Source organism: Numenius arquata, chromosome 4 (assembly GCF_964106895.1).
Source record: "Numenius arquata chromosome 4, bNumArq3.hap1.1, whole genome shotgun sequence".
Lineage (NCBI taxonomy): Eukaryota > Metazoa > Chordata > Aves > Charadriiformes > Scolopacidae > Numenius > Numenius arquata.
In genome coordinates, this window is record NC_133579.1 from 40,330,967 (window position 1) to 40,350,183 (window position 19,217).

Genomic DNA, 19,217 nt, shown 5'->3' on the forward strand with positions numbered 1-19,217 from the left:
AGTTCCTTTACTGTACGTCCTAAACTAGTTATTCGGATTTCCACAGTGTTGAAAAAAAAATGGAATTATACAAAGTAGCAAATCAATTCCCTGTTTTGTCACATGCTTCTTGCACGTCAGTATGCAAGTCACTTAGGTACATTTTCATCAGGTACATTACCCTGGGTTTTTTTTCTATAACAGACACTTCCAATTTCTCTCTTACTCATACAAAATCCACTCTCAAAACTTGATACTGTTTTAAATTTGTATCAAAGGTTCCAGAGAAAAACTCAGGAAAAACTCCATTTCCATTTGTACAGGTTAAAATAAGAACCTAAAACCTTTTAACATGTTGCTTTTCCTTGCAATACCTCAGGAAAGGAGGAAAGTACATGGGTTTTATCTGATTTGATGTCCAAATTGAAAGTTCATTGTGCATCATGGCAAAAGCTGTGTGACGCAGCATAAAAGCTTGCCAGGTACTCAAATATTGGAAGAAAAACTATTGTTAAACACACACGTACTGTGAAAAAGTGGGCAACTTGCTTTAACAAATAAGTCTGTATAACAGCAGCGTAACAGAAAGCTTTTCTGCCACTAAACATTTCGTGAGCTGTGCAGAACACATCTCCTGCAGAAATTGTTTTAATGCAAGTTTGGACTTCGCAGTTGTTGGAATTGTACAGTATCCCTCCCTCCCACTGCAGAACAGAGGGCCTGCCTGCTGCCCCTCAACAGTTCACCTAGATTTTTCACTGATAGCTTTGTTTTTATTGGAGCTGTAATGAAATTCAGTATTTTCCAGCAAAATTCTCCTACTGAAACTTCGGCAATGGCTCACACACAGAAAATAAATTTGCTCTAAATCTTAAATCACAAAATATGATTATGATTTCTTAAATTAACAATTACATATTTAAATGCTTAGTCTTTATCGATTACATTGAAAAATGCAAATCTGGAGTTTGCACTCAGCACTTTATAACTGATTATAGCTAAAACCTAGATTATACATCTCAGTCTTTATTACTTTTGGTATTTTTAAGAGTAGCTTCTGTAAACTCTCCTGTTCTTTTAGTTATTATTTAACTGGATGTTAGCTATTCAGACACCAGAAAACAACAAATACTTACAGGTAACACCAAAATTGAAGTTCAAGTGCTCAGGATAATTCTACTACACCCCACATACGGAATTACCCTCACAAGCCTAAGAATTATTGCTTGCCACTTAACAGAAGCTTAAAGTTAAAACCTACAGCTGCTATTCACTGTGTACAATTTTTCTGATCATGTTGCATGAAAAGAACATTAATTTTCCAGTGACTACAGCGGCTGCTATCCAGCAAGGCTTCAAGGATTTGGGGCTAGGATATTTGCCAAGTTGTACATGCATACATAGAGCGCAAAGGACAGGAATAGAATAAATGAGATGCTCCAAGCCAGGACAGTGACAGGAAGCTTCCCTCTTGAACCGTAACATTGGGGGGAAAAAAATGCTAATAATCATTTAATGTTTTGCATATAAATCAAAACAAAAATTTTCAACTACCTGGCTTGAAAGCAGTCGCATGATCCTTTGGAGTCCAATCTTAGTAATACTAATTAGCCTGATAATAAAAGCAGCACCCCTCTAGGACTCAAGGATTAGCACTAATTATAACAGTTCTACTACAGTGTGGGTTGGGAATAAAGGAAGATCTCGGTGTTCCACAAGACTGGCCTGGATTCTTCTCTCTGCATAAGGCAGAAGACACGAATCAGCCAGGAGGCAACAACAAAAAAAGAAGTTTCAAGGTGCTTCTTTCTAGAAATGCTGAGACATGGGTACAAAAGGGCTGCAGAAGAAACAACCCATTAAATTTTCAGTGGCATTGGGATGACTTTCTCTTACAGGCATTGCAGCAAGAGAAGGCATTGACAATCCATATAAATTACAGGTGAGGAGCTACCCAGGAAACAAAAGGAGTAGTGGTGTAAAGATTACTTTCTGGCGGACAGCCTTGTTAGGTTAAATTTCTTACTGCTGTCTGCATTCGAAGACAGCACTATGGAACAAGAAGAAATCCAGTAAATCAGTCCTTGAGAGGAACTTGTCTGAAAAAGTTCATACAGGTCCCCCAGAACCAAACCAGTGTGTAGTGACTACTTCATGCTTTGGGTTTGTTACCTGCCACTGTTTCTGCTTTATTCCACAATCCTTCAGCCTTAGGACAAAAAGGCTTTGAGATAACATTGCTGAGCAAGAACACCTGATTTCTTCCAGAGATAAAAATATTATAAATAGGGATTTTCCACTCCTACATGTTCAGATAATGTCATAGCTAAGCACAGTAATTGTGTTTTGGTCAAGAGAGCAAATTAATAGGTATACACATAGACAATTTAATTCTTTCTACGGAGGTAATATCATCCTATGCCAAATGATGGGTTTCTCCATTGGAAATGGCACTCAATTCACTATATCATGTGTGACAGCAAGCACAAGAAATGTCTGGCTTTCAAGATGGCATGCTAAATTGTTTTGCTTAATACTCAGTGTATGCAATGCTAACGACAGTGGTACAGATTCTAGATATAAATCGTTTAAAACTAAAGGTTAACGTACCACTGGTTAAAAAAAATAACAGCAGCAACAAAAATCACCACCAAGAACAAAAAAAAAGTTTTCCTAGGGCAGAAGGCAGAAAATGGGGAAAAGAGAAAAACATGATTTACTGGCACCCATGTAGCATCTGTCTCTCACACTGGTTATTATGAAATCATAGACAAAAGACTGAAAAGATATGGCTGAAAGATACCCATTAAATATCAGCTTAACTAAACCCCTGATTTTTTTCTGGATGCCAAATGATTATCAGTATCTGGGAGGCCAAATCTCCAGAATAAAGTTGGTACGACGATGGCACAGCTCACTTAATTCATCCATCAAATATAGTGACCTTATAAATGAGCCACCACCTTTTGACTACAGTTCACCGTGGCTGACAGATGTCAATTATCTCCATCAGAAAACAGGTAACTTAAAACAGGAGATTTTATGATGTTTCTAGAATACGTCTAGAATTTACCAGGTTTCACTTTGATACTCTGAACTCTTAGGCAGTGAATAGCACCAGATTCAGCTTTACTGTTGAGTCTTGATGTGTAGGATAGCAAAGACGAAGTGGCGGGAAGGGACAGAAGAGGGAATTCTGTATGAATGTTTTCTTAGTGGCCGTGGTTTGAGGAGAAAGCAGAGTAAGTGACAGCACAGAAAAGACGAAATAAAGTGATGGGGCAGATTACAAACAGTGAATTAGGATGTGACGCAGGAAACAACTGATTTCCTATATCCTGCCCTTGCAGAATCATTCCTCCTACTCTGGTAGTTACTAGCAACCTAGAAATAAATTACATTAAACTCTGTGTTTGAAACACTGCCAAGTGTAACATTTGGGGGAGTTATACCATCTGCTCAGTCTTCTGCCTTCTGATCGTGAAGACGGTAAGGGGCTCACATCTACTGAGATCAGGACAGCTCTGAGGCTTGTTTTTAAAGAAGTTATAAGGAGCTCAGCGCTCCACATAAAATCCAAGAACTTGTTTACAGGCAAAACTCGGGAACAAACAAATGACGTTGTCCCTCTATCTCCTTTGCTGCCTGATGAATTAAGTATTTGGGCCAGAGCAAAACAAATCTCATCTGAATGCTACTGACTTAAAAAAAAAAAACAAAGGATGAAAATAAATACATAATTAGGAACGGAAAGACCCTAATGAGAACCTAACATTTGAGGAACTAGAGCAAAGTAAGCAGCTACTTGACCTCTACTACAGTTAGATGTAAATCTTCTTTCTCCAGCTTTCTTCACATTATTTTACTGCTATTTTTGAATATGTGCTATTTTCAGAAGTGGCTTCAAAATGAAAATCTTTCAGACAGTGGAACTCAAAGCTCAAATGCTCATTTCCAACTTACTATTCTGTGCCTTTTGAAACTTGACTCTCTCCCTCTTGCAATATAATAACAAAGCAGCCACTACCCCCAAACTCTGCATGCAGCATATCTCAAAAACCACTGCACGTGCTGATTGCAAAACTGGATCTCCGCAGCTGGTTTACAGGACCTCAAAGATGGAGTAGCATACAAAAGTCTGGTTTGGATGCATGGCGGGGAGGAAAAACACCACCCAAAACACAGAGGGAAACATTTAACTTGCAGGCAGATCAAAGGCTTAATTTTACAGTGATTTCTGTTAGTTAACACTGGCCTACACCTAAATCAAACACTCACAGAATAAAGACTTTGGGACTTGTGCTAAATCACAAAATACTGATTAATATTCCAGCCCTCTGGCACACATCTACTGTAACTCCCTCCTGTAATTGTTTTAAAACACATGTAGCATTTTTCCTATTTCTCAGCTTCCTTCCTCACCCCCACTTACAAATGACATGCACGCTATGGCAAACAAACCAGCTGTGGAAAGAGAACTGATCACTTTCGCACTGAGAAACCAGTTTGAGTCAGGGAGGTAAGGCTGGGGCCAGATAATGCTGTTAACAGTAATTTATCTCCTCGGGGTCCTTATTTTGTCCACTAATAAAAATGTAAAAACCTATTTGTCTCCTGCATTCATTAAATTTTCTGCCTAAAAAGCCACAGTATATTCCTCTCCTGCCTGTGCCCCTCAAAAATACTGCTCACTGGCTTAGAAAGAAGTGAGTAGTTTTAATTTGGTAGCATAGAAGTGTGGAGAAACAAGTAACTAAAGCTCCTTTTTGACACTTAACAAATTGTTCCAAATATCCCCGTTTAAATATGTACCACCCTATTTCAAATACTGAAGCTCTTCTTCAACTTGGAAAAGTTATGACTGCAGATTTTTCCTCATTTTCTTGACAATGTACTTTTTTTGATAACTGTGCAAAAGTTTGAATTCATAATATATTTCTAAATTACCAAACCACTGAGAATTTAGACCCGCTGGGAGGTTGATTTCGCAGATGAAGAAAATTAAACAGAAAGGTGTTTTTGTGAAAAACAAACAAGAATTTAATCTAATAGTGTAACAGGCAAGAAAATAAAGCAGCTAGTGATGTGGGAGAGAGCAGCTCAAAACACTGGCTCTTCAGCCTACTACTTTCAGAGAAATAATTTTTCAGTCCTGCTATCACACACAAGTATTTTACACCCTCAATAGTATGATTTATTCGAAGTGAGGCAATGCAGTGGTAAAAGGATGTTCGGTGAATGGTGATGCTATTTGATTCTTGTAAAGAAACAGCTAAACGTCCTAACTCCATCCGACAATTAGCCCAATTCTTCTATCCAACAGTAACTCCCACCCAGTGTGCCCCCTCCAACTCTCCCCTCCCCACCCCAACATCCCTTGACATCTTCTACGTTGCCCAACTAGCGTTTTCGCAAAGAGCAGCAGAGGTTGTGGCTGATTCCATGCTACACAGGCTGACCAGACAGCAGAATGAAGAGAGAAGAGCTACTGAAGCTTTCCTTTAGGCCTCTCTTCTACCCATTTATTCACAAAACTAATTTTATCAAACTTTTAAGGAATTGAATTTCTAAGATTGTTTCCCTGTCAAGTAAAAGGAGGACCGACTGGCAGCATGACTGCAGCATCAAGTCTCCTGATAAGTCAGACTAGCACAATACTTCTAAGCCGTCTATAACAGCAATTTGCTTTCCCTCTTCCGCCAGTCACTGCCAGCAGTAGCTGAGAAGTGCTAGAAATATGTTTTGCCCTCTCTAATCAAGTCAACTTAATGCACTTTTAATCTCAGCAATACATTCTCATACTTTATTAGTAGAAAGAAATTCTAAGACAACATAGAGTTCATTTACAGGATTTATACAGTTGTTTCCCTACATTTTGTTTCTCTTTATTTCCATCATTTTTAGTCCACAGCAGTCCAGATTCTGGCAGTTGAAAAAACTTTATCAAGAACCCTAAAGCAGACTAATTCAGTATTCTCTTACTTTTGGCAGTACTGGAAAACATCACAACTGTTTCAGCCTGAATGCAGAAATCAAAGTACTCTGGCCATTCCTTTCATCTAGAATTAAATTTTAAGGCAAGTGTAAGGAGCACTTTACACCCCTATCGGGTGATGATGAAAACTGCTGTGACAAATAACTTCTTTCATTTCTCTCTTTCCACAGAAACTAATTCTCACCACAGATGTGGAGTACATCGTTTCCTCACTGCTGCTGAAATAACTCTCCCAATTGCTCTCTTACCTTTCCATCACACCCCCCAGAATAACTCATGCATACAGCTTCAAGAGACAGTCAGTAATGAGCGCTGGTGTTTTCACATTGTCCTCAACCATGTTTTAATTCATAGCTTCCAAGTCCTTCCCCCCTGCAGACATCTGTACCATACCCCTCTCAGTCAGGGAAATCTAGGTATGAAGAAAATAATCCAGCTTCTAAACCAACACATTTTAAAATAAGGTGCTAGGGGAAAAAAAAAAAAAAAAAAAAAAAAAAAAAAAAAAAAGAGCTTCTGTGTGTAAACATATATATGATTGTAAATCTCAGCTTCCAAGTCCAGTCAAAACAAGAATGAATACTTCTACCAGGTAGCTGTAGCATCACATAAAAGCCCTACAGTACGCACATTGTGTGTGTTTTGATAAGGAGGTAAACCTTCCAGATTGGTTTCTCCAATTAAAAAGGCTATCGTTATTCTTGGGGATTCATCTTCAGGCTCAGGCCAGTAATGATCAGTTACTACTAGCTGAAAAGAAACATTCTTCAAAACTCTGCATTTCACCTGCGAGCTTTAACAGAAAGGTAAGATAATTTTTAAGAACTGGATTTTTCAGCAACAGCCCAGCTAGGAGAAGCATTATTTCCCCTAAGAGTTTTCATCTTTTCTCAGCTGCTCCGTGAAGTAGCCCACTATTCTTAGAGCTCTTTAACAACCAGGACTAGCCGATTTTATAAAATGTCTGGATTTTTTGAACTAAAATTCCCCAGGTTTACTATCCTGACTTAGACATTGGGGTGTGATGTTTTTGATCTACAAAATTTAGATTCACTTTGAGTCCTACTGAACAGTATTCCTGCCCTCTAAATTTAGCCTTAGCTGAAAAAAGACATAGAAGTTACTAACTTCCATTATCTGCTATTTAAGCAGAGGTTACTTTAAAAAAAACACAACAAAAAAGTTGCAGGTGTCCTTCAGATCATCAGTAGCTATTTGAAAAGAACAGACAGACCACAAAAGATATCTGGAATTGTCACAATAAACCTTGTAACTAGTTTAGTAGTACTACTACATAAGATGATCATGATTTTAAACTAGGGAAACAAAATAGTTTTGGTGCCTGATTAATGCAGTTCAACTATGAACTCATTCATTTTGATTCATATGAACTCAATTTTGAACACAGAATTACTAAACTAAAAATGATGCTTATCTTGGTCATGCAAGTTTTATATGAAATCTGCAATGTTCTTTTTATTTTCAGGGATGTTTACCCCGTAACTGATGGACTTGGTAATAGATTAATTTCTCTTCAAGTTCTGGGTTTTAAAAAAAAAAAAAAAAAAAAAAAAAAAGCACAAACCAAAAAACCAAACAAACCACGGAAAGTGAGCTGTCCTTACACATCACAAAATGTTGAAGTATTCTGAAACAAGAATATTTCATTCTTAATATACCTTTTTTTTTTAAATGCAAAGTTCTTTGTCATAGACATCACCTACCCTTACTAAGAGTTTGTGCTAGTTAACATTTTCCAGTAAGAACTTTACTTTCCCCTATGCTGACATTAAAATACGACTACTAACAAAAGGTAATTTATTATTTCATTAGCAGGCTCTGAAAATATTTGCTGCCCCAGATCACTGGAGAAGCAGATGAATTACTTTCTTATGTATATGTGAGGACACTGGTAAATATGAAAACTTTGACCAAGACCTACAGTAAATACACTCGATGGGTATTTTCTTTAAATGCTGTCTCATAAGCAGGTAGTTGTTGTCCACTTGTAGAACGTTTCCTTGCTGTCTACATTCAAATTCTTCAAAGCCTTGTCCACAAAGGCACGAGTGCTCCCACATTCTGCATCAGATTTTACACATATCACTGTTTCTAACACTATGCTGGTTTTTAAGTGGAAACATCAAGTTTGTAACTGAGAGAGAATGAAATCTGCTTTGTGATGTTTCAGCAAGGCCGAGAGAAAAAGCAAGCTGATGTTATAGCCATTTCTCTTCTTTCTTCTGTCAAGATTCCTAGAAGTGCTTCTCATCAATCAGCCCTTCCAACCAACAAGCCAAATCATTACCAGAAATGCAGCAAAAAATCTTAACTACAGGTATAGGTCATAGTAAAGAGTAACTTGAGTCTGGTGCTTACTTTTAACTTCATAGAGAAGTTTGTCAGACAAAAAAAAAAAGAAAAAAAATTGTTATAAAGTTTCTAGATCTTAATGATGGCAGAAAAATTTTCCAAGTGCACCTTTTGAGTAACAGCCTAATGACACAGGCTTTAATTAGGACACAAAGAGAACACTAAGGAGCACAGCATCTGAGTCCAACACTATTATCTTCAAATACACATGGGATTATTTCCTGGTAAACGAAAGTACCAGAAGACATTAGTTAAAGCAATTGATTTCTATTCTACTGGTTTATACAAGTCATCTCAAATTGTGAGGCAGCTTGGGGATAGCTTCCCTTCCAGCCACAACATTGTTTCTTTTCCAAACTAGATTACAAACCTTTCCTTTTTAAGTCTAACTAAGTAGGAATGCCCAATGACTAGTCTGTGTAGTTTCATTTTAGAACTGAGGTTTCCCCAACACAACCACCTGTCATTCCATTGTAGTCTTATGTTCCCAAACAATTCCAAAGGCAAGTTTCTAGTTGCGGGAGGGATACAAGCAAGGTTCTATTGACTTTGTATTGACAATAAAGATTAAACAAATGTGTTCTTAAAATTTAATAGGTCTAGTGACACAAACATCAGAATTTTACAAAGTGGAAACAACAATATTAGTGGGAAATTAAGGCTTGTAGCAAAGGTATAGTCCTAACTTGAAAAACTACATTGCTACTACTGACATAAACAGGTGACACAGTTTCAATATTTCTTACATCTAGTTGTGCTTTTTTTATTTCCAGCAAACATCCCATCAAAGCAATGGGAAGGTCTGCTGCAGAAAGCACCAGCCACTTGCCAATCTCCAGTTGTTCTTCCAAAACTTAAAGAGAAGTTCTAGATAAAGAACTGGTTATTCTGTTTTCAATTTCCCATCTCTCAGATGTTTGTTTGCACAAAACCCAAATCCATTACATACCTGCAAAACTTGTTCTTCTGAGGATGACACAAATAGATCCATTCATTTTGGTTAACAGTATCAAGTTTTTGGCTTGCAACAGCCAGGAACATTCTGTCTAAAACTCACAAACAGTAAGCCCTACCTAGGTATGACCAGTATCTTCTCTCGGTATTTTTAAAACAAGGAATTCAAAAGGTACCTCAAGGGTATTACAGTACCCCCTATCTTATACTTCCTTTCCCTTTTTTTTTTCTTTCCCTTTCAAATAAAAAGGAACAGGTAAGCTGCAGGGTGAAGGTTAAAAAAAATCCACTCTTCACAAATAATGATGAAATTGGTAAAAAGTTCTATAAATAGGAAAGTTGGAATATTTTTATTACACTGTCTCAAAAAGTTATCCTTACTTTACAAGGATGAGCAAAGTACAACCTGCAGCCTGCCTGATCTATTAGAAAAGCCAGGATTTATACTCAAATATCTAGTAATTAAATTTAGAAAGTGGGAGCCTTCAAGTGTTTCTGTTCCTCTGAATGACAACATAGAGCTCTGAATCCAAATACTCTTTCAGGCACAGATTGAGAAGCTATGTACCATGGTATCTGAGGCTGCAGATGTTAAGTCACAATATAAAAAAAGGTATATTTATTGGACAAGTACAGAGAGAGGTTATAAGCTTCTTCTAAGAAATGGGGCACATAAGAATTATTCCTGTAAAATGGGTACAGCACAGAGGAACAAAATGCACTGACCACTTGACTTTGCTGTTTGACATAAACGCTGCTCTAATCCAGCAAATTATTTCTATGTAACTTAACCCATAGAATTGCATCTCCTGCCACTTTTTCATACTGAAAAAATGCTCATGGAAACAAAAGAACTACATTTAAGACAGGTTAGCAATCTGTAAGCATGATGAGCAAGTCTACTGCTATTGCAGGTAAGAGGTGCAACCAGTGTCTCATTTTAAACATCCCCTCACATTCTTTAATTTCTAATCTAATAAACCTTAAGGAGAGATGAGTATTGCAGTGATTGCTTAATTCTCCACAGTCATCTTCAAGTAGGTAATCCAAACTAATGAGCTTACTGAGGTTTGGCTTTGTATGTTTCTAGTTTTTGTTTGTTTGGGGTTTTTTGTTTGTTTTGTGGTTTTTTGGGGGAACTGAGGGTAAGTTGTTTTTTGGTTTTTTGTTGAGGTTTTTTTTGGTTTTTAAAAAAATTAAAGAAACAGAAAAAAAAACCATGAATATATTCACTAAAGGACTTGCACTGTGTAACTCGATGTTAAGATCGACAGAGCATCCACACTACACAAAGCATCTCAAATGGTCATCCAAATCCAATCTATGAGCAAGGGTTTTGAACCAATCCACACTTACGAGGAATCTTCTGCTGCCTAGCCCTGTATCAGAAGCTCTTAAATACTCAAACCTCCTGACGACTATGGATGAACCCTTCTTGCCCTCTTCCTGATTATTTCCCAGCTACCAGTTCTGTAATCACGCACTGTTAGCAACAGGTACAGCACAATGCAGCTCTAATTCAGGATTAACTTGAATTTCTGTGGCGCTGCTACATTTACGGATTTGTGGATCCCCTAGAATGCTGTATTTTGTTACAGGGTGGAGTTTGCAGTGTAGGAGTCACGCTACAGATAAATCTTCCTTGACTTCAACCAAAGCTCAGCAAAATAACCTTGCAGCTAAAGCATGAAGAAATTAATCCAGTTATTTTAACAGGGCTTGAAAAGTATGAAGCATGACCAAATCTATTACCTTTAGTTCACCTGGCACTCAAAAGAAGCCGGCACACAAAGGTACTAGGTAAGGGGTCTAAAGAAAAAAAAAAAAAAAAACCAACAAAAAAAACCCAAACAAACAGCAAGGAAAGCACTACACCCTGTGGTAACACAAAGGCCATGGCGGAGGGAAACAGCAGACAATAGTATCAATCTAGTCCTGCACTGAGAAACAACACCTAAAATACAAGAGGCCTGTTTTACCACTGCGACCACTAAATTCTTTGCCTACCACTTTTGTCTACATTTGAAACCATTAAGCTGGAACTGAACACAAAAACAAAACAAAAAAAAAGCCTTTGATTCCAGAGTTACAGACTAGGATGACTAACTACTTGCTGGTACCCGTTAAATCCCACAACAAAATTAAATCCTATAGGAAGACAAATGAAGTTGTAATGAGCTATAAAACTCAGTCATGAAATAAAAGTGCACTGCACGTATAGTATTTTCTCAACATGCTTAGGAACCACAAAAAATTATAGCCAGATGTGTGAGTGTAAGGATATGAATATTGTTTATACAGCTGTAGAAAATAAGGAATGCAAGGCAGCAAAAACATCAATAAAAGTGTCTAATTAAATGCAAGCTGCTAAAACACAGCAGGCCTCCCAAAGCAGCATTTCCTTCATAAAAATTTGGATTTAGTGACAAGAATGTTCCCCCAATTTAAAGTGGTAAATTGATAGAAATTGAAATGTAAGAAACTGGGTCATCCAGTATACACTAAGTGTAGCAATGCCATGTTTTCCTGTAACATCAAAATGAAGGTGAGGAGATTATCTTGATTTTCTAGAAAAAGGTCATATGATCCCCTGCCCACACATTAATAAGTCATGTAAGATTATTATAAAGATATCAAAGTCTTTATTTGAAATTTAGTAAGAGTCTATTTACTCTGTAGTCAATGAGATTGTGGAAAAGGCAAGGCAAAGCAAAGCAATATGAAAAAAAACACACACAGAGTAAATCAAGTACTTCCCTTGTTCATGTCATCCCTGTATTTTTAAGACTACGCTAATTCTAGAGTGTCTATCACACAGTCTTTATCACAAGGAGATGAGTGCACCTGGATACTAATTTATGTATACCTAAGTTTCTGTTCTTGCATAACATAAAAAACTCTATCAGCTTTCAGTGAGATTAACCAACATTTCCACTCAAAAAACTATGGGACAGGTAGGAGTGGGACACAACAGGGAAGCAAAGGGGGCAGAGTCAGCCAAAGTGGTAGAAAGCAGGAAATTATATTAGTCCTCAAAGTTCTGGGGGGGGGGGGGGGAGGGGGGGGGGGGGGAAAAAAAGGGTTCCTATGAAAACCCCTCTGAAAAAAGTTCAATTTTCTCTAGCAGACAGAATCATATCTACCTATAAAGCCTTTACAAGTTTCCAGGTACAGCTACAGTACACTGAACCTTAAATATTTATGCTACTTTAAAACTTATAAAAGTGAAGGGGAAAATGCTCTTTAGGACAATGCTAAATTTGAGGGGGGCTCTAAAGGGGCATAAGAGCAATTATAAAAATATGTCACCTACATAAAATGTAAAATAGATGTACATTAATAAAGTGAAAGTTCTTTATTGTGCTTGTGAAGGACAAGTTCTACATCCATCACTTCTCATTTCTGATGTACACGTAAACCCAAGAACTAGAGTGTAACTTAAAAAGCGGAAGTCTGAAAAAGTCTTGTTTTTACGGCTCTCTCCTTTTGGTAATGGCAGCTTCAACGCAAGTGACACCCAAACTTCTGCATTTGGAATTTCGAATGATTTAACAGAAAAGACTTGTGAGTTACGGAATAACCATGTGAAAGTTTTGCTCTTCAAGAAAAAGGAATGACACTGGATAAAAACTTATCCATCTCAAGTATAAACTCAGTAACATTTGTGAGAATATAGATGAAAATAGCAGAGGTTTGGTATGAGTAGTTACAGAATTTCTCCTCTTCAGTTTTCAAAAACAACAGACAATACAAGATTTTGATTCTTAAATTTATTTTTAGCAGGATGTGTGTACTAATGGATGGTGACATCATTAGAAGATAGGTCCATGTCCACCACCTGCAACAGAAGCTAGACAGATGTTAAAGAAAACAATTTAAGAGTTAAAGATGACACTACTTACCCAGAGCAGACTTATGAAAGTCACCTACTAAGCAGTAGAGTAAGCTTTTAATGCAGACATGATAGCTCATATTATTTATCTGTTGCCAAAATTTCCTGTCAAGATTTAATGCATACATTACCTTGATTTTTCTGGGAATCATGCATTACTGTTTAGAAATACCTATTAGAGAAACTCTTACTCTTAAAAAAGTACTCATGGAAAGATTGGGCTTTCAAAGTTACTTACCTGTAAATTTTCTTCAGAAGATAAAAGATCTGCAAATTTAGGTCTAAAACTCCCATTTAAAGTTTAAAGTTAGCAAGAATTCACTGGGAATTCAAATTCTAATACTGCTAAACCAGGTCAACAGTAGGTAACGTTTCTAGATTCCACTAAGAATACAAAACACTTGTTTCTTATCATACCTGGGTGTTTCACAAATAAGGTAGGATCTCAGCAATATACTCGCAGACAGGTGATACTAATTCAGAAAGAAATGAAAACTTGTTACGTTACAACCCAGAGACCATGTTATACTAAAAAAAAAAAGTCAATAGCCAGAAGTCTAACAAAGGAAATGAGCTTGCCTAGATAAAATTAATTTCACCAGAAATTTGACTTGAGCAGCAAAACCCAGGGACAGACAGTTCAGGAAATACACTCTGAAAGAATTAGGTGACAGCCTGTTCCCAGTCCTATTTCAAATGAGGTATGGTATTTCCCAAAACTGTAAAAACAGAGTCCTTACTTCAGAAAACAAATACATCTGGCTACAGGCTACAGGATGTGTTTACATCAGAAGATAGCCATTTCTTAAAAATAAAAAATTTAAAAAAAAAAACCAAAACAGAGAAACTGTCACTTGGTCCTACAGCAAGTGTTATGAAGACATCCTGATCTTACATTTCAAAACTTCAGAATGTTTATAAGCCTGCACTTCCCAAGCCAAAAGGCACTACAGGTAGTGAGCATAAAGTCACTTCACTCATCTTAAGACAAGTTCAGAAGTTTGACTTTAAGGTTCTTGTTCTTTACAATTTCTTGGCTCATAGCTCTTTATTAGTACCTTGGGTTGACACCATCTTGGCTCACAGTTCTTTATTAGTAACCCGTATTTATTCCACACTGATCAGCCTAAAAACCATATACCTCAACATCCTAGGACTTTATCTGTTTAGCAAGACTGCTACAGATACTGAAGACTGGCTCCTGCTTTCTGAAGACAGGCCCCTGAAACCAGTCTGAAACTGGAAGTGTGCTGTATTAGAATGAGATACTTTAACAGTTTAAATAATTCAGCCAAGCAAGCCAGTTTTAAGAACCATGACAGCCTGGGAATAAACACTTGCTTTCTCTTACAGCTATGATCTCTTTAATTTTCCAATATTATTAGATGAAACTGTTTTGTATTTGTTGAAAACAACCAGCAAGAGTAGAATCTGTTCACAGCCACACTCCATTGGTAATTTCTGATTGAGCTGTTTCATTTTTACAGAAGTATAAATCTGAAGGACGAAGTCACCGCCTTTTGAGCAACTCGCTATCCAGTGGTCTGCTATACCTAAACAGGGTCTAATTGCTAGTAATGATCTATAAAAAGAAGTGAGTGTCTCAAGACAATCAGTCCCACACTGGTACTGTGGGAACTTGTCCTTCAAACATATTACACACAGAAAGGAAAGGCAGGGCAGGTGATTAAAAGCTTAAGGCTTCCTGTTCTTTAATCTTCCAGATTCCATTGGGCAGCTGGATCAGTTGCTACTGCAATCAACACTACTGTCCACACCATCTACCTTACGTGAAGTTGGCTGATATTATATCCACAGGATAAACACACAGAAGTTGATAGGAAGAACCTTCATCAAGTGCTTTTCTGTGAGGCACAGACCAAAGGAAGGAAGTCAGTTGTATCATTCCTAGGCTACTCTTATTTCCTGATCTTAATGATCACTTCAGATACCTTGTGAAAAACATTTTCCTGAACAAAGACACCACAAAATCTGAACTCAAGTTATGAAGTTATAAAAAGGTAAAGAAACCAGAGTGAAGAAAATGTTCTTGACAGGTCTGTATGATATGAAATCTGAAGAGCAATTAATCTGTGCACCATGTAAGGACTACATGCATACGCTGCAGTTACGGGGCACTGCAACTCTTCTATTATCTCCCCTTGCAAAAGGATGCAGCTTCTGTTCTATTACTGTAATACTAAAGCTGAGACAAGGGATCTGGGAAGCAATGGATGCAAAATTATGGACCTATTTAGGATACACAGGATGTTCAACAGGAGATGTGACAAGTGTTCCGTGGTAGGAAAGGAAAACAGATGACTGTGAATAGTGAAGAATGGAATAACTTAGGGGATCATTTGCTCAGAGTGAGCTATTCACTCTGCATCCTTCTTTTATTAATTTGTCTTGTCTTATGGTGCTAGTGCTACAAATACTGTTAATCAGCTGTGTGAGAGGCTGTAGAACCTAACACTACATTTTATTGGGTTTAATGGATGCTTCAGTCAGCTTTAAAAAAGTTGTGCTGAAACCAGTCATTAAACTCTTATCCGTTAAGTGGCTTCACAAACCTACAACGACCAGAAAGATCATTCTATTCACAAAAAGGGTATTACAATGTAATACGTAAGTAAGACTTACAACAATGAATGAAAAAGAACTAGAAAAAATTACTCTCTGAAGAATTAAGTTTGTATCATTCAGGGTAAGAATTTCTATTTGCGCTACTAAAACTAAGTCTGTACACGACTATAATGAAGACTGAATAGGCTAAAAAAGAGAAAGAAAAACACACTGAAGTGATTACAGTTGTAACATTACCTAATGTAATGAGCTGGTTTAACAGATTTAGAATGCTAGAACAAAAAAAAAAATCTCACTAAAAATGTGCTGGAAGCAAAGACCTAACAGAGGCAATTAAATATTTACCCTTGGAGAGAAAAATTGTTTAGGCAAACTAAAAACATTTGCAAGAACAAGCTTTAGGGAAGAATGGACTAAAACAAAACATTACGCACTTCCAGCTTATGCTCTTTCTCTGCAAGGAATTCTTTTTGACATCGGAGAAAGTCCGACAACATTCGAGTTAGCTGTTTTCTATCATCTATTTCAGCTGCCAACCTGCCATTGTAATCCGCCAGCAACATACATGCATCATCTACCATTTTGGAAAGTTGCTCTCCAGATTCCTTATCTAAAAAGCAAGCAGAGAAAAACAAGTAAAGCATGATTTCATTATATATGGTGAAATTCTCAGAACAGTGTTTCAGTTACTGGATCCCCAACCCTCACCTGTTATTCTGTCTAACAGGGACACATCTTGGACCTCTATAGGCAGAGAAGCTATTCTCTGATGAACTGCTGCATCCCCAGAGGCAGCGTTTTCTAGTTCTTGTAATGCTCTAATGAGATCTGTAGTCTGAAAAAAAGCATGCAAGATTAAGAACTAGTTTAAATACACAGATCCTGGTACAAAACAGTATTTCACAATAAGCTTATGGAATCAATTTGATGGTAATTTTAAAAGCATTTATGATATCAGCATTATGGCAACATTCTATCCCCTCTCAGACTGAAAATTAAACAAAACTAAGCCATTAATTCTCAGAACAACATTGCAGTGTTCCTAGTTTTAAAGGTCACCTTCCTAAAACAGATTTTTCATTTAAATTTTTGGTATAGGACTACTTGTAAATCTTTTAATTTTGACAGTAGTGATTATTTTACAGTACCTTTCATTTTACTATACTTTTTTGAAATTATCTTTCTTGTAGCTTTGCTTCACTACTGCATCAGACTAGATCAGTGCACTTCTTTTGGAAGTACGGCTGATGTTCATAGAAGCCCAGATGTCTGTTACAGAGAAACATACTAAATTGTTATTATTTGAGAATAGTCATTCCTTCCCATAACAAAAAACCTTTTGAGATGGGGCAGTACCATAACAAAAAACCCACAAGAACTATAAAAGCCATAACAATGCAAGATAGATAAAAACCTTCCCCAACCATCATGACTGCAACATTGAAATATATTTTACTGATAAAGCGATAACAATCTAATACATGTGTTACTGGTTACCACCCTGGAAACTAAATGAAAACCTAAAACATTGTAGAAACTTAATGCTGAAATCCTGATGTGGACAAAGCTGGATATATAGTTCACACACACTGGTTTAGTGTCAAACTGACTAATGCTACAGCACGGTCAACTTCTTAGGTCCAAGTTTCAGGTGTAGTCAGCCTTGCTCAGAAACAGTACCTCATTAAAAAAGACAGAGACCATTCAAAAACAGGAGTAACTGAAAAACTCTATATGAAACCATATGCAAATACAGAATTTTATAAACATGCTTTTACCTGTGGAGGGTCAGTGGGAGAACTTCGAGGTGAGCAGTTGTTTTCGTCGACTTTTATCTGTTCATATGTGCGCTTCCTCACCTTTCTGTCTCCATCTAAATGAAAACAAATAGAGGAGTCAGAGAAATAATATTTCAAACAAGAGACTGGATATTCATACACATACAAAATACTTACACAAAGCTTGCCTAAGTTGTTCTAATACATCATTTTCATAAACAGACCTTTCTTCCCAGATAGAGAGCACTCGGCCAAGGTGTTTCTTACAACTCTCATCCGTCTCACTGTTACAAGAAAAAAAAAAGCAAAAATCAGCACAAGGTAAAAGTACAGCACTGCCGTATGATTACCTTTCACAGAAGGACCTTTGCATACTTTATCAGTATCACAGTATCGGAAGTCCAATAATCTCAGAAAATAACAAAATCACATTTTAAAGAAAAGAAAGCAAAGAACAGTTAAAGATGTCTTAGTAAGTACATAAAAAAAAGCCAACACCCAATTCCCTCTTTCTGTTTGTTGCTCAACTCATAGATCTGTAGGTCTCTAACCCTATTACACAAACACTGCAAATAGGTTTGTGTTGCTTCAATAGCTGCGTACCACGTGAAAGCAATTCTGTATCAAGACTCTTGCACCCTCATGCAACGAAATGAATGGCTGCTGAGAAAAAACAGATCATGCAATACTACTAATGAAACACATCAAACTGCTGTAGCATATAAACGCAGACTGGAAGCAAGTCTTAAATTAAGCATAGCTAACAGCTTTTTAAGGGACTCAATGCACACGAATTTACTACGCAACTTCATTCAACAGCATTAAGACTATCCAAGATCAAAAGAACATTGAATAAATTAACAAGACTTCAAGTACAGAAATAGCACACAAGGACTAGCTGTGTCAGAAGAGATGAACTGAGGACTTCTCTGAAGCCCCCTCAAATACAGTATGATGAAGGACACTGCGTGGAAATTTACTGTACCTTGAAACATGCTTAAAAGCCTCCACTATTACTGGAGCAAAGTCTTTCGTAAATTCTGGTCCTTTCCTTTTGCTGTTCTGTATGACATCATTGGCCAAGTACAGGAATGTCAGCTTCCTATTTGGTTTTGCTAATGAAGAATAATTAGAATAAACAAGAATAATTAGAAATTTTAGTTTCTCCAACTAATACCTATTTATCCACTTTTATACTAAACACAGAAAAAGCAAGTCATGTGTTTTTCCTAGTCTCATTACTGCTTACAACATTTCGCTCCAATTTTTTATTTAAAAACGTGAAAAGGCCTTGGTCACCCATCGGCTTTTTTCTCTCTTCTGTTGTAACACTTTCCTCAGATTCTTCTTCCTTCATAATAACACAAGATCCCTCTGGCCCCATCTCCAAAAATAAACAGAAAAGTACCATAATATTCCAAAAATGTTGTTCAGGCCCCAACTATTTTCAGGTGTTTTCCTGAGCCTGATGCGATTTGTCTGTTTGGCAGCCTTCATGGATTTCTTCCACATACTTCAACTTCCCTTTGAGCCTGCATAATTTTCTTACACCCGTGAAGTCCTCTGATGAGGAGCTTCAGAGATCCACAATCATTCGTGTGAAGAACCTCCTCCTTTCAGTCTGAATTTCAGCGTTATATAACTACCCCTCATTCCTGTA

General features: G+C 37.1%; 1 protein-coding gene across 2 annotated transcripts in view; it reads right to left on the reverse strand.

The window, feature by feature from the left end:
- Positions 1 to 19,217, reverse strand: part of RPRD1A (regulation of nuclear pre-mRNA domain containing 1A) — a 53,142-nt gene that overhangs the window by 22,439 nt on the left and 11,486 nt on the right. The window contains exons 2-7 of one of the 2 annotated variants that reach the window (XM_074146238.1): positions 18,543 to 18,672; positions 17,735 to 17,841; positions 17,558 to 17,652; positions 16,488 to 16,614; positions 16,214 to 16,389; positions 13,061 to 13,139 (exon numbers count right to left, since the gene is read on the reverse strand). In XM_074146238.1, coding sequence (XP_074002339.1) covers positions 13,095 to 13,139; positions 16,214 to 16,389; positions 16,488 to 16,614; positions 17,558 to 17,652; positions 17,735 to 17,841; positions 18,543 to 18,672 — 680 coding nt within the window. In that variant the 3' untranslated portion in view covers positions 13,061 to 13,094. Of the gene's footprint in view, positions 1 to 13,060; positions 13,140 to 16,213; positions 16,390 to 16,487; positions 16,615 to 17,557; positions 17,653 to 17,734; positions 17,842 to 18,542; positions 18,673 to 19,217 lie in introns of those variants that run through there. The other variant, XM_074146237.1, reaches the window with a different exon arrangement.